Source organism: Rhinatrema bivittatum, chromosome 1 (genome assembly GCF_901001135.1).
Source record: "Rhinatrema bivittatum chromosome 1, aRhiBiv1.1, whole genome shotgun sequence".
Classification (NCBI taxonomy): Eukaryota; Metazoa; Chordata; class Amphibia; order Gymnophiona; family Rhinatrematidae; genus Rhinatrema; species Rhinatrema bivittatum.
In genome coordinates, this window is record NC_042615.1 from 238,856,112 (window position 1) to 238,881,375 (window position 25,264).

The 25,264-nt window shown below is 45.4% G+C and overlaps 1 protein-coding gene across 2 annotated transcripts in view; it reads left to right on the top strand.

The window, feature by feature from the left end:
* Window positions 1–25,264, top strand: part of PTCD3 (pentatricopeptide repeat domain 3) — a 189,088-nt gene that overhangs the window by 109,788 nt on the left and 54,036 nt on the right. For both annotated transcript variants that reach the window (XM_029592766.1, XM_029592767.1), the window contains one exon: window positions 18,585–18,635. In XM_029592766.1, coding sequence (XP_029448626.1) covers window positions 18,585–18,635 — 51 coding nt within the window. The remainder of the gene's footprint in view (window positions 1–18,584; window positions 18,636–25,264) is intronic.

Below are 25,264 nucleotides of genomic sequence, written 5' to 3' on the forward strand. Positions count from 1 at the left end.
ATCTCTAGTCACTTGTTTGGTGATAATGTAGATTTCTACTTCTTTTTCACATTCAGATGTGATTTTAAACTGTTTGTAAAGAATTTTCCACAGACAGGAGATAGTGGGCTATCTAGACTAGATGGATAATATTGGGCTATCTAAACTAATGAATTTTTCCTTGGGTAGGTGGCTATATGGCAATGATGATTTGCAGCATTGAATTGAAAACAATTTTGTTTTTTAATTTGATTGTAGTATTTATAGGGGTATATGAGAGTAGAAGTTGAGAAAGATATTGAGGGGCTAATTGCTGTGTGTATTTCAAGATAAAGCAGAGTTTTTAATTTTATCCTTTCAGGAGCTACTGTAAGAGGAGAGAGTTGGGGAAAAAAAGTACAAAATAAATATCAGTTCCCTGTATGTACCCGGATCAGTCCAGACCGTGAGTTGAGTTTCCTGTCCAGCAGATGGAGACAAACTAAAACTGAAAGGGTATCCTATATCAGGACAGAGCCTACCCTGCAGCCCCTCAGTATTTGTCTGTCTCCAGCAGATGGATCAGTTCAACCTGCAGTTCCCTGATCTCGGCTAGTCAGCCCTTGTCCCTGTTGGGTACTTTTCTTTCTAAAGCTCAAGCAAATAGTAATTTATTTCAAGTTTTTACAAAAAAAATAAAATAAATTAGTGTCGTGGACTCTGTCTTTTTCTATCAGGAGACAGTTCTGTCTTCTGGCTCTTGCGGGGCTTAGGGGGGCTTGGCCCCTTGTGTGTTGCATAGCCTAAGCCCGGTTTTTTCTTTCCCGGTGATCCTTGAGGGGGGGGGGGGTGAAACTGGTGGTCCAGTCACTCCCCCTCTTACCTGGCTGCCTTGGGGGCTCAGAGCTTTTTTGTTCCTCTGCACGTGGAAGGCTTTTTCACTGTCTCTCAGTTAAAAAAAAATCCACAAGCCGGCAGCCAGGGTATTGTGTGCAGAGGAACGTGCAAGGTTCATTCCGCTGTCTCCGCTCCTGCCGGCAGCTAACTTTTTGAAATCAGCTGGTTTTTGCTGAGGATCGCGGCGCCTCTTCACTGAGTATGCCGCGATCACATTGCTGCATAGCTTATGGTGAGCCCTCAATGTGCCTATCGTGTGAGGGGGCTCTGCTCTGCATGTTTGCCGGGTGAGAAGGGTCCCTCCTCGGCAGCGCTAGTGAAACCAGCCCGGGGTCGCGCTCCTGACCGCATGGCAAGGCTGTTCCCGGGTCGGCAAACCGTGGGAACGGTGGCCATTTTGGGAGTTTCAGCAGCTCCCGATTCGGGGCTGCTCGGCGCTGAGGAATCAAATTTTGCGGCGTTTCCCCCCCGATTTGAGCCCCATGCGACCCCAAGACTTGGCCCCCGACCCTCCCCCCTCCGGTAAGGCGAGGCCCCGTTTTTCATCAGAATTTGACTCTCTTGCACAAATCTTACCTGGCCAGCTTGCAGGAGGAGGAGGACCCTTCCCCAGGTCCCCTACCAGCAAAACTCCTGTGGCCAGCCCCTCCGACCGCTCCTTCAACTCCGGAGGCACAGGGGTCGGTCCGGGTGCTGGGGGTCCCGTGGTCCCTCCCCTTCCTGGTCATTCCGGATCTGGATCTAAGTATGGATTTGGCAGGGATGCTTCCCCGCCCCCCCCCCCCCCCCCCCCCCCCCCGGAAGGGGATGATCCCCGGGTTCTCTGTATGTTTCAGAGGGAGGAATTGGAACCCCTCATTCCCTTTGTTCTTCAGGAGCTAGGGATTGAGGGGCCCTCGGCAGATACTCTGACTGCTTCGCTGCCAAAGCATATGGATCCGGTCCTGGCGGGACTCAGGGCTCCAGCTTGGGCCTTCCCCTTCCATCCTATGCATAAATTGCTGCTACTTCGGGAGTGGGAAGCTCCCGAAGCGGGGCTCCGTGTCAGGAGGGCTATGGACAAGCTTTATCCCCTCCCGGACATGCTGAGAATTCCCACAGTGGATTCTTCCGTCTTGCGGTTACCAAGCACACCACTATTCCTGTCGGGGGGGGAGGGGGACCATCCTGAAGGATGTATAGGATCGTAAGCTCGAATTCCATCTTAAGTGTATCTTTGAGGTTCTGGCCTTGGGAGTTCGGGCAACTATCTGCAGCAGTCTCATGCAGCGGGCAAGCCTTAGGTGGGTTCAACAATTGCTCGGCACCCAAGACCTCCCATCTGCAGAGGCGGAGCAGGCTGAACGGTTGGAAGGCACCATCGCACATGGGGCAGTGCGCTGTACGACGACCTCCGCGTCCAGGCGAAAGCGATGGTCTCGGCGGTATCGCCAGAAGGCTCCTCTGTTTGCGCAATTGGTCAGCGGACCCATCATCCAAGGCGCGGCTGGGCACGCTGCCTTTTAAGGGTAAGTTGCTCTTTGGAGAGGACCTTGAGCAGCTCATTAATTCCTTGGGAGAAAACAAGGTCCATAAGCTGCCTGAGGACCAACCGAAACAATCCAGGGCGTTTGTGCCCTCCCGGTTCTGGGGCCAAAGCAGATATACTCCTCGGAGGAGAGGGGCCTCTTCTAGAGGTTATTCTTCCCGGTCTCAATCTTGGTCCCAGCCCTTTCGAGGACGCAGGCCCTTCCGCAAAGGGTCCACTCAGTGTACAACCCCAAAGCCCGCTTCCCAATGAATCGGTCGACCCATTCCTCGGTTCCCAATCTGGGTGGTGGTATCTCCCTGTTTCTCGAGGAATGGGTCAAAATCATGTCGGACCAGTGGGTTGTCGAGAATATCCGAGACGGTTACGCTTTAGAATTTTCTCGATCTACCGGACCTCTTTGTAGTCTCTCCTTGCGGTAGTCTGAAGCGGGATGCTGTGGACCAAACGCTCCTGAGTCTGGGTGCCATTGTCCCAGTTCCGGAAGAGGAACTTGGCGCAGTCCAGTATTCAATCTACTTCGTAGTGCCAAAGAAAGAAGTTACTTTTCGTCCGTTCTTGGACCTCAAGAGGGTCAACCGGGCCCTCAAGATACCGCATTTTCGCATGGAGACCCTGAGAGCGGTCATCACGGCGGTTCATCCCGGCGAATACCTTGCCTCTCTTGATCTGACAGAGGCCTACTTACACATTCCGATTCGCCACGATCACCAGAAGTATCTTTGCTTCCACATCCTGAACCAGGATTTTCAGTTCAGGGCATTACTCTTCGTTCTGGCCACCGCACCACGCACCTTCACCAAGGTCATGGTGGTGGTGGCGGCTGCTTTCCGCCGAGAAGGAGTCCTGTTCGATCCTTATCTGGACGACTGGCTCCTGTGGGCCAAGTCGGAGATTCGCTGCCGATCAGGTCCTAATTCTCCTCACCTCCCTCGGGTGAATAGTCAATTTTCCCAAAAGCAATATTCAGCCTTCCCAGGTGTTGGAATTTCTGGGGGCGCGTTTCAGTACTCCGATCAGCAAGGTGTCCGTACCTCACGCTTGGGCTCTCAAGCTTATCGACCAGGTGCGCAATCTCCTCTCGCTACTTCCAGGTTCTGGTATCTATGGCCTCCACCATCGACCTAGTCCCCTGGGCGTTGCGCATATGCGACCATTACAGAGAGCTTTGCTCTCCCACTGGCAGCTGGCGTCGGAACAGTTTCACACGGTTCTCCCGCTTTCGGCCTCTACGATCGCAGCCTTACAGTGGTGGCTTTCGCTTCCTCATCTTCTGCGAGGAATGCCTCTTCAGACTCCACAGTGGATTGTAGTAACCACGGATGCCAACCTCTCCGGGTGGGGAGCAGTCTGCCAGTCTCAGACCACGCAGGGGGTCTGGTCCCCAGTTCAGTCTCGCTGGCACATCAATTGGCTGGAGGCCAGGGCGGTGAGTCTGGCTCTCCAGATGTTTCTGCCCCTGCTCCGTGGCAAGGCAGTGAGGGTCCTATCTGACAACTCTACCACGGTCGCTTATATCAACCGACAGGGGGGCACGCTGAGTTGCCTGGTGGCTCTGGAAGTCAGCTGGCTCTTTGCTTGGGCGGAGCGTCATCTGGATTGCCTGGCGGCCTCCCACATAGCGGGCAAGGAGAATGTGCAAGCCGATTTCCTTGGTCGCCAGCGTCTCAGTCCAGGAGAGTGGGAGTTCTCGGACGAAGCCATGGATTTGATCGTCAGCAGGTGGGGTTCCCCTCACCTGGACCTCATGGCGACCTTGCGCAATGCCAAGGCCCACAGATTCTTCAGCTGCTGGAGGGAGCACTGTTCAGAGGGATGATCTAGCTCTCCTCTGGCTCGCAGACGTCCTCCTCTACGTGTTTCCTCTGTGGTCTCTGGTGGGAAAAGTTCTCCGAAGAATAGAACTCCAGGGCCCAGTTATTCTGGTAGCACCCGAATGGCCTTGCAGACTGTGGTTCGCAGATCTCGTCAACCTGGCGACGGATGGGCCTCTTCGTCTCGGCCATCTTCCTTGTCTGCTTCGGCAGGGGCCCGTATTTTTCAACCAGGCAGATTGCTTTTGTCTAGCGGCCTGGCTTTTGAACGGAGACGCCTGAGGCGTAAAGGCTATAAGGAGGAAGTTATCTCCACCCTCCTGCGGGCTCGTAAGCCATCTACATCTCTGGCTTATGTCCGGGTTTGGAAAGTTTTTGAGACCGTCTGTGTGGAATCGGGTGTTTCAGCGCGCTGTGCTTCGATTTCGTTGGTACTTTCCTTTCTCCAGAAGGGTCTCTCCAAGGGTCTCTTTCAGTACATTGCGCGTGCAAGTGTCCGCTCTTGGCTCCCTCCTCGGTAGGATAGAAGGTCATACCGTGGCGTCTCACCCGGACGTGGTTCGGTTCTTGAAGGGTGTCAAGTACTCGCGGCCGCCTGTCCGCTCCACTTGTCCGTCGTGGAGTCTTAATCTTGTCCTTCGGGCTCTATGTGTGGTGCCCATCCGTCGGGCTTCGGTAAAGCATCTCACACTTAAGGCGGTCTTCCTCGTTTCTATCTGTTCCGCTCGGCGGGTTTCAGAGATTCAAGCATTGTCCTGTTGGGAGCCTTTTCTGCATTTTTCCGATTCAGGAGTCTCTCTCAAAACAGTTCCTTCCTTCCTTGCCGAAGGTCGTTTCTGCTTTTCATGCCAACCAGTCGGTGGAACTTCCCGCATTCTCTCACGAGGAGGTCGCGGGTCTCACTGGTGGCGATCTTCGCAGGCTGGACGTGAAGCGCGTTTTACTTCGGTACCTCCAGGTCACCAATGACTTTCGGGTCTCCGATCATCTTTTTGTCCTCTGGAGTGGTCCAAATCGGGGCAAACCGGCTTCTAAGACGACTATTGCACGGTGGTTGAAGGAGGTAATTTCCTCGGCTTATCTTTGCTAAGGCCGGGAGGTTCCTGACGGCCTGAAGGCTCATTCGTTGCGTTCTCAAGCTACTTCCTAGACGGAGAGTCAATCTGTTTCTCCACAAGAAATCTGCAGGGCCGCTACATGGACATCCCTGCATACCTTTGCTCAACACTACCGGCTGGATGTGCAAGCACAGGTTTTTGGTTCTTTTGGTTGGCAGGTGCTTCGAGCGGGACTGTCTCTGTCCCACCCAGTTTAGGGAAGCTTTGGTACATACCATGGTCTGGACTGATCCGGGTACGTACAGGGAAAGGAAAATTAGTTCTTAAACCTGTTCATTTTCATTCCTCTAGTACCATGGATCAGTCCAGACACACTTCCCTGTTTTTTTCATGTCGTCCACTCGAAGCTTTCCTACAGGTCTCTGGATGCAAGTTATCTATCTTTACCTTCATGACACCAGAAGCATCTGTGTTGATGAGTAAGGGATATGCAAGAGTGTTCTTATACAGAGTTCCTTCAATGGTTGTATGTTTACTCAGTTGCGTTTTCTGGTTACTTGCTTGATCTTCCTCTTCGGGGGTTTTTTCTTTGTTTTTATCTGCTTTGACAATGGTTATACTGAGGAGCTGCAAGGTAGGCTCTGTCCTGATATAGGATACCCTTTCAGTTTTAGTCTGTCTCCATCTGCTGGACAGGAGGCTCAACCCACGGTCTGGACTGATCCGTGGTACTACAGGAATGAAAATTAACAGGTAAGAACTAATTTTCCTTTAACGGATATAAAAAGATTACATTATAAAGACAATTTTTGCAAAATTTCTCATAGTAATGTAGTATATTTGTAGTATATTAGCAAAGGACATCTGCTAGCTGTCAGCTGCACAAACTTGACTGCCTTCACTACTGTTAATATGGTCATCAGCCTTCCTTAACCTCCTTACCCATGTGGGGTATCATTTGTAAGATAAGTTTGTTAGCCCATGCATGTGAGAAACCTGAATTCTTTATTGGTTCTAGATCCAGAGGTTCAGCTGATCATGTGACATATAATTTGTTTAATGCATCTTTGCCTAATGTTTATCTTTTCTCAGTCGACAAGCAGGACTGAATTAGCCATTATATGGAATAACGGCATCTGGCGGCACCAAATAGACCTCCCTGTCTTAGCAAATAGAGCTTTTACTTTACTGAGCATGCGCGGGAATTCCCAGTCAGGTGTTGCCTTATAAACCTGTAGGGAGATATCTCATGTTTTTACCTCTGAAAGCAGCAAATATGAATCATAAGAGCCAAAGAAATATGCAGACAATACTGACAGGCCCCAAAAGCACTCACAGCAAGCGAGCGATCCTTTGCCCAGATGAACTTTAAAACAGCACTGTCTCGGTGGAAAAATAAGAGACTTGCCCTGAAACATTGAAGGATACTTTATCAAGATGTGCTGTTTATAAGTGCCTGTTTAAATAAATAAGCAGACAGAGAGACTGCAAATTAAGCTCATAAGCCAGGAGTCAGGAATCAGCCAAGGCAAGGTCCAGAGGTCGAAAAGATCCCCACCCTTGGAAGAAAAGGGGGGAGGCAGTTGGAGATGGAGAAAAACATTGATCCTGGCATACAGACGTGGCAGTTCTCCCTCTGAAGAAATGGGGAGGGGGAAAAAACATGCAATGTGGCAGGAACCTATCTCCCAACGAAAAAATGGGAAGGGAAAGACCGGCAATGCGGCAAAGTCCTTCCACCCTCCACATGATTATACATGAGCTTATGAAAATTTATCAGCTGGAAAGTATAAGAGAGCAAATAAGGAGGAAAGGAAGCAAAGGACCCTGGAGGTGAAAGGACCCCCTGAAGGAGCATACTCTGAGAGTGACCCTGAAACCAGAGAAGATGGGGAGCAGACCTAAGAGCAAACCCTGAGAGTGACCCATAAAGGAAGAGTGAAAGGGGGAGTCTGAAGCAGACCGCAACCCCTGCTTTCAAGGGTGGAGGAGACTAGGTATGGCCAAGAGACCGGGGCAGGAGACCAGAGAGAGGAGACACTCTTCTCAGGTGCGGAGAGTGACACAAAGTCAGAGACGGTGATGGGTGAGAGCAAGCCCCAGACAGCTCGGTAAGCACCAGAGCCAGAGACTAATCTCCTTCCTGGATCGCAGCCAGTAGTTCTGCCAGAACCCATCCCAGAGTCAAGTCTCCTCGCCTGCCCATACTCTCCAGCGCTCCAGCCGGAGCCAGCTGCAGAGTTAAACTGGATATTACCTGAAGTTGTATCAGGTGTTAGTAAGTTAGCCATAAGTATTAATATTAAGTAGGTTAAGGTTTATGGCATGTTTACCATCCCTGATACAAAACGTTATGAGAAAATTGGTGCTTGGTGGCCAGGATGTTATAGACGGGAATTGTTATTTTCTAACTGCTACATCCTGCCAAATCTGATAAATAATTCTGTTTCTGAGGAGAATACACGTCTTTTCCTGACTTAGGATCATGAAGAAAGGTGGGAGAGCAATTGGAAGTGTCCTGTAGCAGACAGGTCCTTGCACCCCTAAACTTGCTTTTACAAACCCCCTCAGTCTTTTTTTCGTCCGAGCACCAGTATATGTTAAGATTCACTGCCCTTGCGTAGGCCCCGTGATCTGTTGCATTCACTCCTGATGCCAGTCAGTCTCAGCGCGGCTGGAAGCCTCTGGAGTCAGCCTCCCATGCCACCTTGCCTCTTCTGTCGTCCCGAGGTGGCCCAGCCTTAGCATGGCAGGAACACTGCAGGAACTAGCATCCCATGCTGCTGTACCGCCATTACCCGGCCTTTCCATAGGCATGTGCATAATATGCACACAATGGCAGGAATCGCTGAGCAACACATCCAGATGACATCAGCCTCTTGGACTATTTAAGCCAAGGCTCAGCAGCAGTTCCTTGCCTCAACAATGGGTCTTCTGCTTTGTAGTGCGTGTTTTCGGCGTTTCCGAGTTTGTGTATCTTCAGCTTGCCTTCTCCTGCCTTTCCTTGCCTCGTCCAGCTTTGCCTTGACTTGTTCTGCTGTCCTTGTCTTGTCCTACCCGACGCAGCCTTTGGGCGAAACACGGGTCCGTGTCAGGGGACTATTTTATACATATCACTTTGGATATACTGGAACAGTGGAGCTGTCATGAGAAGTAAAGAATTAAGAGGTTTTTTTTTAATTGTGAATGGACCTTTATTCCTTCCATACTCTGATTATAGCACTTATTTTATCAGCAAAATATTTAATTCACATAGGTAAAGTACCATATGTTTAGAGTCAGAACAATTCAAAGACTGGTTTATAGGTGCAACTCTGTCCCCTGACACACGGGATTGTGTTTCGCCAAGGTTGCATTGGGAGGGACAGCTTAAATCAGAAAGATTCACAGATTTCTTTTTTCTTTCATTAATACTTTTATTGGATTTTTATCAATTGAACATTAATAAAACATAGGTATTCAGGATTACACCAAAAATAAAGGAAATCACATATTCTGTAAATAATTTGACTAAGTCAAACAACCTGAACTAGTCCACACTATTTTGGGGAGCGTTATAACAAGCAAAATTTCTTTACATAAAATTACACTTCTTGAGAGAAACTTAAATTTACTTTTCATCAAACCTCAGCAATTCTCTAGTCTATCCTGGTGTCTGTTCTTTGTCTCTAAGGAAAGTTTCCAAATGAGTGGGATCATAAAAAACAAATTTATTTCCCTGCATTGTAATGCAGCATTTAGATTTACAGATTTCTGAGAATAAAATGAAATAACATTAAGAATACAGACCAACAAAATGGCAGATACAGAGGACGTGATAGGAAATGTACATACCCTTTAGAAAAATCTATTTAATTTAATAAACAGCTGTTCATATGCGGCTTTAAAGCAGAGAGCCATAAAATGGCTGAACATTATAATGGTGACATCTGCTGGAAGGAGCCAAGCACCCAGTAACCATCTATATGGATCACAAGAACCTTGAACATTTGGTGCAAGCTCGGAGATTAAACCCCAGTCAAGTCCACTGGCCATTGTTTTTTTTAATCGATTTGACTTCAAGTTGCTGTAGAACCTGCGGAGAAGAACCACTAAGCCAATGCTCTTCTGTTCTTTTGATACTGAGTATATCATTGATCCAGCTAAAATTGTGATTGTGGCCACATTCACAGTTCCACCAGGAAAGACTGTGGTACCCCAGCACCTATGACAGAAAGTTCTTCAATGGGCTCATGACTCCCTCCTGTCTGGTCATCCTGGCATCACTCAGACATTGAAATTAATCATGTGATACTACTGGTAGCCTCAGATGAAGATAGACATTGTGTTACATAGAGTCCTGCCCTACGTGTGCCATAAATAAAACTCTGAGAGCATGGCTTTGGGGGGGATGTTACAGCTGCTGCCAGCCCCCAAGAACTCTGGACAATGTGTCTACTCACTTCATCACTGACCTTCCCCTCTCTGGCAGCAGCACCACCATATGGATGGTAGTGGATAGATTCTCTAAAATGGTGCATTTCACACCCCCTCCCAAGCCTCCCATCCCACCCCTGAATTAGCTAAATTCTTTATTCAACACATCTTCCATCTGCATGGGCTTCTGCTTCACATTCTCTGACTGAGAGGTTCAGTTTACAAGTCGCTATTGGAAAGGCCTATGCAGAAAGTTTGGAATAACATTGGATTTCAACTCTGTTTATTCCCAGAGTAACTGACAAACCAAATGGGGGAATCAAAGCTTCAAGGCATTTCTGTGTGCCTATGTCAACCAACAACAAAATAATTGGGCCTCCCTCCTTCCATGGGTGGAATTTGCCCATAATAATCATGTGAACAGTTCCATAGGGTCATCACTCTTTTACATTGTCTTTGGGCACCATCCCCATATACTTAGATCTGTTCCCATTTCTGACAACTGTCCAGCAGCTATACTGATGGGACAGGAGCTCCAGGAACTGTGGCAAAGGACCCACCTCCTTCTAGACCAGGGGTCAGGAACCTTTTTGGCTGAGAGAGCCATAAACGCCACATATTTTAAAATGTAATTCCATGAGAGCCATACAATATGTTTAAAACTAAATACAAGTAAATGTGTGCATTTTATGTAAGATCACACTTTTAAAGTACAATAAGTCTCTGAAAATATTACACCAGGCCTTAAGACACCAATACATCTCCTATTAGGAAAACGGACCAAGTCAGGCTGCTATAGAGTCCTACACAGAAACTACACGCCAGCAGAAAACCTCACCTGAATCACGTGCTGTCCCTCACCTAACATAGAATAAAGAGACCAAAACGCATAACAAGAAGCATGCAGACAAAAACTGAATTGGAAACTGCAACAAGCCAGAGTCTCTGTATGCAGTGTAACAAAGGAAAAAAGAAACATCACACATCCTTATAAAACAAATCAAGAAATATAAAATCATCAGCAGTAAAACTGTACTAACAAAAAGAACATATTTCGAAACAGCTGATGAGTGGAATATCCAATAATTAAAAACTCATATAAAACATTTCCAGATACCAACAAAATATTTCAAAATAGCAGACACAAAGATCCAGTAATGAAAAATAATAAGGATACAAAAATTTTTTTGCTCTGCAAACCTGGGAACGTTTGATATCCAGGTGTCCTGAGATTGTTCTGAATTAGCAGGAGGTGGGGTGGTTTGCTTGGAACTTTCTCCTCTCTGTCACATACCAGCGCTCTCTCTCACACTGGCTCTCAATGACACACCTATACACACATGCTCTCAGTCACTCACATATACAAATGTTTTTTCTCTCTCACTTATATAGGCTCTTAATTACACATTTACACACATGCTGTCTATCTTTTCACGCTTACACACACAGGCTTTCAATCACATAAATACATGCTGTCTTTTTCTCTCACACACAGACTCTCATTCACATGCTTACAAACATGTCCTCTCTTTCTCTCATTAAAACACAGGCTCTCAATCACATACTCACATGCTCCCTCACCTAAATCAGCTCTCAATCATACACAGACACACATGGTCTCTCTCTCTCATTTAAACACAGGCTCTCAATCACATACTCACATGCTCCCTCACCTAAATCAGCTCTCAATCACACAGACACACATGGTCTCTCTCTCTCATTTAAACACAGGCTCTCAATCACATACTCACATGCTCCATCACCTAAACCAGCTGTCAATCAGACACAGACACACATGATCTCTCTCTTACTTATACACACAGGCTCTTAATCATACATACACATGATCTCTCTCACACACAAAGGATCTCAATCATACACACATACTCTTTCAAACAAACAGGTTTTCAATTACAAACTTACACATACAGGGTCCCAATGGTAAACTTACATTCATGCTCTCTCTCTCACAGGCAGGATCTCAATCACAGACATACTCTCTTTCACATATACAGGCTCTCAATCATTCACATACATGCAATCTCTCACTCACACCACAGGATCTCAAACACACATGCTTGCTCGCTCATTCACTCTCTCTCTCCCCCTTCCCCCCCCCCCGGGAACTCGCGGCAGCAGCAGCCACCTCCCAACGCTAACCTCTTTCATTTTCAGCCCTCGCGGAGGCGAAGGCGGAGTCCCATCGGCCGCGGTTGAAGATTTTCATTTTCCTCCGAGCCGCGCTGCAGTCTTCTTCCCGTCGGACACTAGCGTGCCTGCGCGGGTCTTCCCGCGCAGGCACCCGATGCTCTCCACTTCCTCTTCCGGGCCGCGGGAAGAAGAGAGCTCCAGCGCTGACACCCGATGACTCCCGCGCAGGCACCCGGATGACTCCAGTCGGCGTGCTCTCTTCTCCTCCCCCCCCGCGGCCCGGAAGAGGAAGTGGTGAGCATCGGGTGCCTGCGCGGAAGAAGAGACCACGCTAGTGTGGTCTCTTCTTCCCGCGCAGGCACCCGATGCTCTCCACTTCCTCTTCCGGGCCGCGGGGGGGGAGGGAGGAGAAGAGAGCACGCCGGTGCCGCTGACTCCAGCTGTCCTGCCGCGTTCCGCCCGGGCTGACAGCATTTTAAGCCCGGGCGGCGGAGGACCGGGGAGCAGCTGGGTCAGCGGGGAACCGCGAAGTATGGCGACACGTGTCTGCGAGCCAGATGCAGCCCTCAAAAGAGCCATATCTGGCTCGCGAGCCATGGGTTCCCGACCCCTGTTCTAGACTAAGCAATGAAACATTTTAAAGAACAAGCTGATAGAAAACATTGTCCAGCACCTCAACTCCACCCAGGAAGCCTAGTCTGGCTTAGCACCTAAGACTTAAGATGCCCTCCATGAGGTTCACCCCACGATTTGTGGGCCTCTTTCGTATCTAGTGACAATTGGGTCCTGTGGCCAAACTTAGATTGCCAGCATCCTTGAAGATCACAACGTATTCCATGCTTCTATTAAAATCAGTGATTCTTTCCTAGCCAGGCAAACTGCTCCTTCAGACCAGTGAAGTAGCTACTGAAGAAGATACCCAGTTCAAAGTACAAGAAATTCTACACTCTTGAAGGATCCAGAACCATTTACAATACCTTATTTCGTGGAAGACAAATGGACCTGAAGGAGAACGTTTGCAAACCAGCCTCTAACCTATAAGCCCTTCAAATTGTATCAGAATTTCACAGATTTCCCAGGAAGCCCAAGCCCAGAAGACTGAGGTGTGGGACTGTGTGTGTGGGAGGGTGTGCTGTTAAGATTCACAGATTTCAGGTAGTTCCTGCGAGCCGTGGCACTCACAGCCAACGCTGGTCAGTCTGTGTGGCTGGAACCCAATGGAGTCTGCCTCCAATGCTGCCTTGCATCTTCTGCCGGCTCCAACACAGCCCCGCCTCAGTGCAGCAAGTATGCTGCTGGATCCAGCCTTCCCATAGACGTATGTGCACTCATAATATGTGCACAGTGGTGGGAACCCCTGAGCGATGCCTCCAGATGACGTCAACCTCTTGGACTATTTAAGCCAAGGCCTCGCAGCAGTTCTTTTCCTCAGCAACAGTTCTTCTGATTTGCAGTGCATGTTACCAGCGTTTGAATTCCTATGTCTTCAGCTTTCTTTCTGTCTCTTCTCATCCAGCCTTGCCTCACCCCTTCCAGCCTTGTCATGCTCTCCTTGTCATCTTCTGCTTCCTTCATCTAGCCTACCTCGTCCAGCTTTGGCTCATGTCTTAAGTGTGTCTTCGTCTTCCCTTGGCATGACTTTCCGGATCTTGACCTTCTGCCTGGACTTGACCATGTCTGTCTTCAGCCTTCCCTTTCCCAAAAAATGATTTTTGTAAATATACATTGTTGTAAACATGAATTATCAAAAAAGCATCTCAACATAAGTTAATATAGGACCCTCAAATTATCGAATTTGAGGGTCCTATATTAACTTGTGTTGAGATGCCTTTTTTGATCATGTTTACAACAATGTATATTTACAAAAATCATTTTTTGGGAAAGGGTAAGTTAGGTGGAACATATGTTTTAGTGTTCTGCTATGGAGTTATAACTCGGAAGTGTAGGTAGCGTGTTTAAATAGAGGAGATGAATAGTATGTTACTATGTTGAGATCGTTGTAGATTGGGGTTTGGTGGTATTTACATATGCAGAGATACTGAATATTGGTTACAATATGTGGTTTAGAATCATAGGGATATTCAGTTACAAATATTTACGCTGGATATGTGGTTCTGATAGTGAAGGATCTCATAATGATTGACATTTGCAGGGTTTGTCCCTGTGGAGTTACGTCATGTTTTACGTCGTTGATTGACACCTTGCGTGTGTAGGCAAGGGATTTAAAATAAGCGGAAATGATTGATGAGTTTCCGACTTGGGAGCCGTTGTACAGCGGCGTTATGATGTGGTGTTGAAGTTTGAAGAGACGCGGAGTTGCGGCTATATGAAGACACTCTGAATTATGCAGGCTCTAGATTGCGGTATGTAGCGTTTGTGTTGGATATATAGTGTTGATAATTCAATGATAAATACTATGCTATATTTCAGGCATTTGAATTTTTTTGGTTTAGAAAAATAACACATTTGAGGCTGATTCAGTCCGTTTCACGGAGGAGTCTGGAGATAGTGCGGTGCCCTCCGTTGAAAATAATTGTGAAAATGATTATCGTCGTTGCTTGTAGAAGATGATATACATATGTGAGTATGCAGTTTTGGGAATTATTTGTGAATAGTCAATGTCAATATTTTGTATGAGTTGTTTTGTCGTTTTTGAGGATTAGTTATTGAGAATTTGTATTACAGGCAGTGTGGGTACCGACGAGTAAAAGAAGAGCTAATACACTGGAGAATTGAGTCCCTATGAAGAAGGAGTGGGTTAGTTAAATCTGTGATATAAACTTAACCCCTGAGGAAGCTTAAATGCGAAACAGGGTCCTGTCGGGATCAAGAATACAAGAGATTGAGAATATACATAGGATTGAGAATATAAGGAATTGCCAATCTATATGTTTTGAATATGTGGACAATACTAATGATTTTGAAGGATTATAAAGATTTATGAATTGGTAAACAATATTGTATATGTACATTAACCATATAGGGATCATTGTCTCTGTTTATGTTCAATAGGTATTTGGGAAATGTGCAATTTGGTGGGTATTTTAATAATAGTATGATTGATGTGAGTGAATGAGTAGTGTGTTTTATGGGATAGGTGGTTATGGTATTAAAAGTTTTTGGGAATTGTTATTGGTACCTACACTATGTTAAGAAATTTGATGAATAAATAATATTTGGAAATAAAATTATGTGCAATATTTTTATGTAATAACTTTATATGTGATATGTATATGTAATAAATTTATTTACAGTTTAATGTAATATTTGTAAAGCACTTTAATAATTACCATTAATGAGCAGATTATGCTTTTTCCACGTCCTTATGTGATATTTATTTATTTTATTTATTTTAAGTTTTTCTATACCGGCATTCGCAATAAATATCGCATCATGTCGGTTTACAATTAACAAGTGTAGAGGGAACAAAATGTCATAAATAACATTAAATAACATAAATAATAATGGTAGTAGTAATAGTAAACATTAAACAAGTGAAAGTTAAGGGTTGCAGTTACAATAAAACAAGGGAGTAATATAACTTGGAACAGAAAAGAAGCTGGGGTTTTAATAGAGAGTACATATATGCCTATCAATGCAATTGAGGCAATAATGAATTGCCCTGATGCTGTGGAGTTAATTGCCATGTTAAGGCAGAGTCTAAGTGACTAGTCAAAGACGGATTAAAGGTTCAGTTTAGGTCAGGAAATGCTTTCATAAATAGCCACGTTTTGAGTCTTTTCCTACATGTGGGGAGGCAGGGTTCCTTAATAAATATTTGATATTTATTAAGTTAAGGATCGTGATTCACCCTTGTTGTTGTTATCCTCTCTTACCAAACCATCTCCCCCCACCATCCCAGACCACCAAGCACTCAACAAAGCCAACGAACTCGCCAACTACTTTAAGACAAAAATCTCAAACCTTACCAATTCTCTCACACCCAACAACAGCCCTCCAATACACCACCTCACAACCCTGCCTCAACAAAATGCCAGTCTCGAGTCATTTGAACCCACCTCTTCTTTGGAGATTGAAAATACCCTCAAAAAAATCAAACCATCCTCCCACCCTTCAGACCCATTACCAACAAACTTGCTTATCGCTGTCCCGAACACCATCTCTAAACCTATTTCCGAAATTATCAATACATCTCTATCTCAAGGTTTAGTACCCAACCAGTTAAAATTGGCAATCCTCAAACCTCTACTTAAAAAACCTAACGCCTCCCCATCAGACCCAGCCAACTTCCGTCCAATCGCAAACTTACCTTTCATTGCCAAATTGATGGAAAAAATTGTCAACAAGCAACTGTCAGAATACCTCGAAGTACATAACATTCTTTCTCCGGCTCAGTACGGCTTTTGCAAATCCCTAAACACTGAATCTCTTCTACTATCACTCACGGACTCCATCCTCATAAACCTGGAGAAAAAACAATCCTACCTGATGGTTCTCTTAGATTTGTCGGCAGCTTTCGATACGGTAAAACACACTTTACTTATAGACCAACTAGCCAACATAGGCATCAAAGGCTCAGCGCTCAGTTGGTTTCGGTCCTTCCTGAACAATAGATTCTATAAAGTCAGGATTAACAAGGAATCTCATCCCATCTCCACAGACCAAGGAGTCCCTCAAGGATCTTCACTGTCACCCACCCTTTTCAATATATACCTCCTCCCTCTCTGCCACCTACTCGCAAATCTGAAGCTTACCCATTACCTCTATGCGGATGACATACAAATCCTGATCCCGATCACAGAATCCCTGCAAAAAACCATTACCTTTTGGAATGACTGCCTTCAGCCAATTAAAGACCTACTCTCCAGTCTCAACTTAGTTTTGAATGCCAGCAAAACGGAAATGATCATCATCTCCCATGACCCCCCCACCACCGCATCAAGCTCCTCTCAACCAGCAAACTCAAACATCAATTTCTCCCCCGACATCAGGGACCTAGGAGCTTGGCTTGACAACAACCTAAACCTTAAAAAGTTCATAAACACTACCACAAAGGACTGCTTTTACAAATTACAAGTCCTCAGAAAGCTAAAACCCCTCCTACACTTCAATGACTTCAGGCTAGTACTCCAATCCATCATACTTTCCAAGCTAGATTACTGTAACTCCCTTCTACTCGGGCTACCCACAAATTCGATTAAACCTCTACAGATGGTACAGAATGCGGCCGCCAGAATCCTTACAAACACCAACAAAAGAGAACATATTACTCCAATCCTCCGTAACCTTCACTGGCTTCCTATAAAATTTAGGATCCTCTACAAAGTTCTCACTATCGTTCACAAAGCAACTAACCAACTCGCCCCCATCAGACTAAGCACACAACTGCAACCTCATACATCCACCAGACCCATCAGAAGCGCCTACAAAGGCACACTTTATGCCCCACCTGCAAAAACACTACTAAGGAAAAGAGCCCTATCTTCAGCAGGCCCCCACTAGTGGAACGCGCTCCCCCCAGATCTAAGACTTGAACCCAGTCATCAGGTGTTCAAAAAAAAAACTAAAAACCTGGCTCTTCCGCCAAGCCTACCCAGACACTTAACGCAGCCTAGATGCTCGCATTCTCGCGTAATTTACAACAGAGTTACCAATCAAATCAACGCTTCCACATGTGCCCCCATTAAGATAATATTCTTTTTGTATATACCGCGCTTATTACTTTCGCATTTACACTGTTTTAATGCATTACTTTTAACCTTTATTTCAGTTTATTTTCAAATCTACCATACCCACTGTTATTTATCACTATAATATGATATTGATATCAAAAGTTTTTCCTTCTCTTGTTACTATCTCTATACCATGTTCCAGTTGTACGTAGTTTTTATAGTTATATGTAAAGCCCCTTCCGTTTGGGCATCTCATTGTTTTATGTAAACCAGAGTGATTTGTATCCGATGCAAGAACTTCGGTATATAAAAATTAAAAATAAAAAAAAAATAAAAAATAACAAAACTTGCTTTATTTGTAAGCATTTCTACTGAAATGAAATATGCTTAGCACAACAACTTTTTTTTTTTTGGCCTGCCAGTTTCCTCCTGCTTTTTTGGGCTTCCAGCTCAGTCAGGGCTGGATACTGGCACCATGAAGCTTCATTCACAACTACCTGGGGATTTATATCCCCTCCCATCACATTTAGTTCAGTCATTGTAGCAACAGTCCTCAGCAGGGTTCCATTCGTAAGCCTGGAATCATTTTTATTTTATTTATTTATTTTATTTAAAAACTTTTATATACCGGTATTAGTATGCATACATCATACCGGTTTACAATGTAACTTAAAAGGCAGAAATTACAATGAACAGGGAGGGCGAACAAGGAGGAGTATACAAAGAGCAGGAGGTGGAAGAATTAAAGCAATAAATAAAACTGCAACGGACTATTTACAGGAATATACAAGGCGTAGGCAAGATACTTGCGGAAATCATGAGCCTTAAGTCTGGACATTAGCTGTTGCTGTTGAACAATGGCTGAGACTCCCTCTCTTCCCTTCATTTCCTCCCTGGTGGTGTTGAATGCCTTCTTCACAGTATCCCCAGCCGAAACAGGGAATGGAAAATCTGACCTGGGAATGAAGCCCAGGGCCACTGGGCTGGTCCCAGCCCAATACTTATTTAGTGGTAATAAGTTGGCTTCTGCATATATACTTTATGCCACATATTTAGCAGTGTAGCTTCTGGCTAAAATGTTGTCTTTAGTTACAATAATCTTTCTCCCTCTCTTTTATATAAATTTCAGAACCTAGCTTTGCAACGTTTGATCACCTCCTTGGAATATTTTATAAAGCTGGTAGGTCTGCATTTATCTTAAATTACATCTATAAAATGCATTTATTAATGTTACTTATTAGATTTTCTTAAAGCAGCAATGGATTACAATAGCATTAGTCATTGCTTTGATTGTTACGCAACGCCTATAAATCATTCTAGATTCAAATGTTTTGGTAAACTTTGAAAAAAACACATGGTTAAGTAAACTGATTCTTTTATCCCTGTATCTTAGTATTTAAAAAAATATATTTTTTTACTGATTTCGGTGGATCCGGTTTGAATATGGCTACTAGTTTATTCCTCATCAGATTTTCCAATTTTAGCCACTTCTCCCTTTGCATTCTGAAATGTGGGATGCTGGTAACTACACAGCAGGGGATAAGGAAAGAAGTCTAAGGAATTTATAAATGCATGGGGTTGAAACAGAGAAGGAAACTTGGCAGCTCCAAAATGCATTAATCTTTTTGTGCTGGCCAATGCAAAGGTTGCCTCTCTTAACTTTTAAAAAGGCCTGTTACATGGAAATGCAGCAGAAGAGCCTGACACCTTTTTGAGTCTCGTGCTCTTTCTCAGGAAGTGGAGTTCATTTAGGACAGACCTAATTTAAATGCTCATGCCTGCGTATTAATATTCTCGTTGTTCTATCAAAATACATTACTCAGCGCTCATATTTTATTAAATAGCATATTTCATATTATGAAATCCTTAATTTGATATTTTTCTTTTCATCAGTAATCACTTCATGGATAGATTTAATATATTTACGCAAATTGTTTTCCACAAGATTGAGACTAGAGTATAAAATATTTCATTTATTATATTAAAATAAACTATGTATTGGAACATTTTAGGGCTGATATGCGTAAAGATATCTGAAATTGTTTAGACTTCAGAAAATACTGCCCAAGGTCTCAGATTAGACTTCTTTACACTTATGTTTTTTCTTTTAGGAGTTTTCTTGTGACATGCAATAGTTCACAATAGATTACAATAGCATTAGACATTGCTTTGATTGTTACATAACCCCTATAAATCATTCTAGATTCAAAAGTGCCTTAAATCACTTTTTGCCAATTTAGTATCAACCTTCCTTTTCCATATACATTGTAATCTAAATACCCAGCGTAAAAGAGACAGCTATCCTGGTCTTACTTATGAGTGGTAGTCATGTGCAGGCATTTGGAAGGGTCTCATTGGTCTAGGCCACATGTTCCCATCCTGAGGTCTGCCAGACCATAATAGGGGGTCCGCGAGCTTTGGAAGAAGAAAAAAGCTTGCGCAAAGAAGAGACCCACAGGCCACCACCAGACTTCATCTCGTGGTGGCTGAAGTAGGAAGGAGGCAGCTAGGCCGCTGGCACACCCCATCTCTCCAGCGGTTGAAGAGGGAAGGTGGCCGCTGGGCTGCCATTGCACCCCATCTCTCCAGCGGCTGAAGAGGGAAGGTAGCCGCTGGGCTGTCAGTGCACCCCATCTAGCCAGTGGCAGAAGAGGGAAGGTGGCTGCTGGGCCACCGGCGCACCCCATCTTGCTGGCAGCTGAAGAAGGAAGGAGGCCGCTGGGCCGCGGCATACCCCATGTCGCCAATGGCTAAAGTGTGAAGGGGCCACTAGCACACCCCATATCAATGTGGCCAGTGTGGAGGAGGCCACTGGAAGTCCAGCAGCCTGAGTGAGGAGCAGGCCGCGGAACCCTCTCTCCCCTGCAGACTCCAGGAAAAAGATGAGAGGATGGGTAAGAGAGAGAGGGAGCTTGTATATATAAAATTGTGTGTGTGAATGAGAAAGAGGAACATTTGAATGTGAGCATGTGTGTATGAAAGAGGGTCTTTTGTGTGTGTGAGGGAGTGCTTGTGTGTGAGGGAGTGCATGTGTGTGTGAGCATGTGTGTATGAGAGGGAGTGCTTGTGTGTGTGAGCATGTGTGTATGAGAAGAGGGTACATTTGTGTGTGAGGGGAGTGTATGAAAGACAGGAGAAAGTTTGTGAACCCTTCTTCCCAGCTCTCCTATCCATGGCAGTCTCAGGGTGACTGGAAATCAAAAGTGCCCAGGTATGGAGCATGAGGAAATTTTAAATCATTATTAGTTTTAATTATTGGCTATTTGTTTGATATTTTGAAATATTTTATTATTTGGGAAATTTAAAAATTTGTTTTAAATTATTGGTTGTCAATTTTGAAATTCTTTTTTATTACGGTTTTACAGTTATTGATATTTTATATTTCTTGATTATACTATTTGATGAGGGACAGTGGTGTTTCTGTTTTTCCATTGTTGCAGTGCATACAGAGACTGGCTTCTTGTGGGTTCCAGTTCAGTTTTTGTCTGCACGTTTGTATTTATACTTTATGGTCTCTTTATTTTGTATTTGGCGAGGGTCTGTCTGCGTTCTGAATGTGTGACTTAGATGAGACATTCTGCTAGAATGTAGTTTCTATAAAGGGAAGTGTTCTGTTTTCCTAATAGGAAGTTTATTGGTGTTTTAGGGCCTGTTGTAATATTTGCAGTGTTGCCTTTTCTTAGGTAAGGTTCTTACTGTTTTGAGTCTGGCAATAGTGTGTTATGGTATGGCAGCTTTTCTGTAGGCTCAGAGTATATTTTTTTGCAGGATTTTGTATTGTACAATGTTCCTGGTAGTGGAGAGAGTTTGTGTTACTGAGGTGACCACACAGTTTGAATATTTTTTCTATGGTGAATGGTAAACGGAAATACTCTGCACCCTTTGTTGGAGAAGTTTCTGTGAACACGGAGTATTGTAGAGCATGAGATGCAGGTTTTATATTGGGATTTGTTCCACTCCTGTATAGAAGAATTTTTGATTGATGCTCTTGAATAATTTTAGTAGTTTTACTTAGTGATTGAAATTGGCCAGGGATTCTTTTGTTACTTAGAAGGTTCTTCTGTCTAGAGATGCCACCGAGATACATGCCCAACACCTTGCAATAATGGTGCAAAATGTTATAGCACTGCCTCATGCTTTATGAGCGAGGGTGTCCTGTCTCTGCATATATGGAATTTGGTAACAGGCAGGTGTGAAAAGTCATTGGACCCCGGTGATTTCCCTATTACAGGTGATTTTCTTTAAAAATAGTAATAATTTCAAAAAATACCATGTTTCAGGGTGGGGGCTGGGAGGGAAATATGTGCACCAAACCTCTCTCCACATCTCTTAGTGATGTGGGCCTATCTCAAATATCCCTCCTTTGCCATTCCCAATCACTCTTACTGTCTTTGATCTACCAGTCCATCCCCGCCAGTTACTCTTTCTTACCCTCCATCAGTCCAGCCTTGCCAGTTGCTCTCTTTCCACCATCCATCCCCACCAGTCTCTCTCCCTCTTCCAATCCATCTCCACCACACTCTCTCTCTCTCTCCCCCTCCACTAGTCCATCTCTGCCAGTCTCTCTCTTTCCCACCCTGCCAGTCACTATTTCTCTGTCCTTCTCCACCAGTCTATTCCCCCCCCCCCCCCCCCAGTCACTCCAGATCCAGCTCTGTGGGTACTTGTAGTTACTACATAAGTTACTGAATATGAGTACATTGTTCAACATTTATTGCTGTATTCCGTTTATATCAGTAAACATTTAATAAGTTTTGTATGTTATGAATGTCTGGTGTGCATATGAATTTTTTTGTTACATTAATAATTTTTCTATATATGGCACATAATTGCAGGTAAAAATGAAAGAAGAAGCATATGGGGGGTCCACAAAAAGTTTGAAACTTGAAAAGGGTCCACGCTCCCAAAAAGGTTGGGAATCCCTGGTCTAGGCCAAGGACTGGTCTCAAGGACCATTGACATACAGGGAGTTTAGCTACACTCACGGTTTAGATAGGAAAGATTCATGACATCCACGTAGTCCAGAGACATCTCTTATCAATCAATGACAGCAGGCCCAGAGACTTTCAGATGAGCTCTCAGAAGAACTTGTAGACAGCTTCCAGCAAGATGAGACGAGCAGGGACCCAAAGGAATTGTTCCAGTGTTGCAGACAGGGTCCCAAAGGAGTGACAAAACGGGGCCTGACCTTTGGCTTTCTGCTTTAAGACTTTGCAGGGTCTTGTTTATTTTTTCACATGAATGACCAGCAGCCAGTCTGATTGAATATACCACAGTCCGTTGTTGGGTTTAGAGGTTGCTCCTGTTCTCATACCCCAGATCAGTCCAGACAAGTGGGTTTTTCATCCCTACCAGCAGATGGAGGAACAGAATAAAAACTTTTCTGGCACTGCAACATAACTGAGAGTGCCACCTATATTTCTCTATCTCCAGCAGATGATAGAGGTGCAAACCTGCAATCTGGAGTTAAAACAAAAAAAAATAGAACAAGAAAGAAAGACACAATAAGGAGAAGAAGAGTAGCATGAGGGTTTGTGGAAGCTCCCGAGGTGTTAAGTTCCTTAGTGGACCATCCCTCAGATAGAGCAGGGCAAGCAGGGGGTTGGAGATCTCTGAATTGACTCGAACCTCAGCATCCAGAAGGGAGTGAAAGCCAGGGGTCCTAGTTCTCTTGCCCTCTCTGATGCCTTCTTTATCCCAGCCAGCAGCCAGAAGTACCAGAAGCAGAAAATAATTTATTTTCTTGACTTCTTTTGGGGGCACTGTTGCTTAAAAAAAAAAAAAAAAAGCGCAGTGCAGAACGGGACTATGTGAGTTGCTGAATCCGTGCATCCAGGCCTGGATCGGGGTAAGAGAGGGCGCCCACTGCTCCACAGCAGCACTTGGGGTTTTCTTGACAATCGAGGGGCTGTTTGGCTGTGTTGGTTGGAAGCAGCCAGAATCGCGGCACACTTTCTTTTAGTGGGCCAACCACAGCAAGCACTAAAGTGATGCCCTCTCCTGCAGTGAGCATGAAAGTGTGCAGAGCCTGTGGTTTGCACAGATCGCATCTAAATGCGGCCTCATTGTGTGCTGCCTTTGTCTCTGGAGGGGGCGGCGGTCATATATTCTGCACATGGTGCAAGGCAGGCAGTGGCAAGGGGAGCCCATGGATTCCGTTCTCATCTCTCTCTGGTGTGTCAGGGTGCTGTAAAAGACCAAGAAGAGGGCAGGGGAGCTGTGTAAGGAGGCTGTGTATAGGGAGTCTAGTGACTATTAAGATTTTTCCACAGATTTCATCCTGCTACTCCATAAGGCCTATCTTGCAAAACAGGAGCAGGAAATAAGCGTTCGTCCACCCAGACGTCTCAATGCCCAGCGAAGAAGCCTAGAGCATCTGCGAAGGCTAGGTCAAGGGGTCTATATCACCTCTTGGGGCTGGGACGTCCATCGGGTGGAGATGTGGAGTCCTTAGAGGATTCGGAGGGTGCTGACGGTCTTCAGGCAGAGCCAGGGGATGACCCTGGAGATAATTTGATGGATGATCCTGGAGATGATTCAGTGGATGATTCTGGAGATGCAGCTGTGGGTGCTGTACCTGATGAGGATAAGGATGTGGAGGAGGTTCCTGTCACGGATGGAGATAACCCTAGGTAGTTAGTTTCCCATGTGCTGGAGGTACTGGGAGTCAAGGTCACACAGGAAGAATCCGACAAGGAGGGGGTGAATCTGGTCATAGATGGGCTGCATGGGCCTCCGAAGACTCTTCCTTAAAGAAGGTAAAGAAGTTGGTGATTCAGGAGTGGGATACTCTTGAAGTGGGCCTTAAAATAGCAGGGGCTATGGCTGTTGTACCCTTTGCCGGAGGTGATGGAGCTTTTGAGGCTTCCAAAGGTGGATGCAGCGGTGTCTGCAGTGATCAAGAAGATGACCATCCCGGTGGCAGGATCTGCCACGTTGAAAGACGTCCAAGACCGAAGGCTGAAGATTGTTTAAGAGGATGTTTGAAGTCTCTGCTTTGAGCCTTCAGGCAGCGGTCTGTAGTAGCCTGATGCAGAGGGCCTGTTTGCGCAGGGTGCAGAAGGCGCAGAAGAAGAATTCAGGTGCTGCCTCCAGCTCCAATCATGTGGCCCGGTTGGAAACTGGGGTGGCAATATGGCAGATGTGCTATACAACTTGATCAGGATGTCCGCTAGGAATATGTTTTCCGTGGTGGTGGTGCGGAGACTGCTGTGGTTGCATAATTAGGCTTCGGATGGGTGGTCCAAGTCGCAGCTGTGTAATCTTCCTTTTAAAGGAAAGCTATTGTTCGGAGAGGATTTGGAGCAGTTAATGAAGCATTTGCGAGAGTTAAAAGGGAATAAGCTGCCCGAGAATAGGAAGGTCGGAAGGAAGACTTTCCCGTCGAGATATCGTGTTTGAGATGTGAAAATATTTTGCCCTAACAGGAGTTCTGTGGCTTTGGTAGGAGATGCAGGGCTTGGGGAGACAGCAGTCCTTTCGGGGATGCGTAGACCCTGCTAGGACAATTCCGGTTAAGGAATCTGAGGGATTAAGATGCCTCAATGAGATCAGGCTGGTCCACTCTTCCTTGGAAGCCATCGGAGGGGGGGGGGGGGCACCAGACCCTCCTTTACGAGGAGTGGACCCATATCATATCTGATCAATGGGATCTGACAGTGATAAGAAATGGCTGTGCTTTAGAATTTTCTCACCCTGTCAAGTAAGCCTACGTGGTGTCCCATTCTCCCGTGTCAAGCGAGAGACGGTTCAGGAAATGTTGCAGTAGTTTTGGTGCCTGGATACAGTTGTCACATTTCCTCCAGAGGA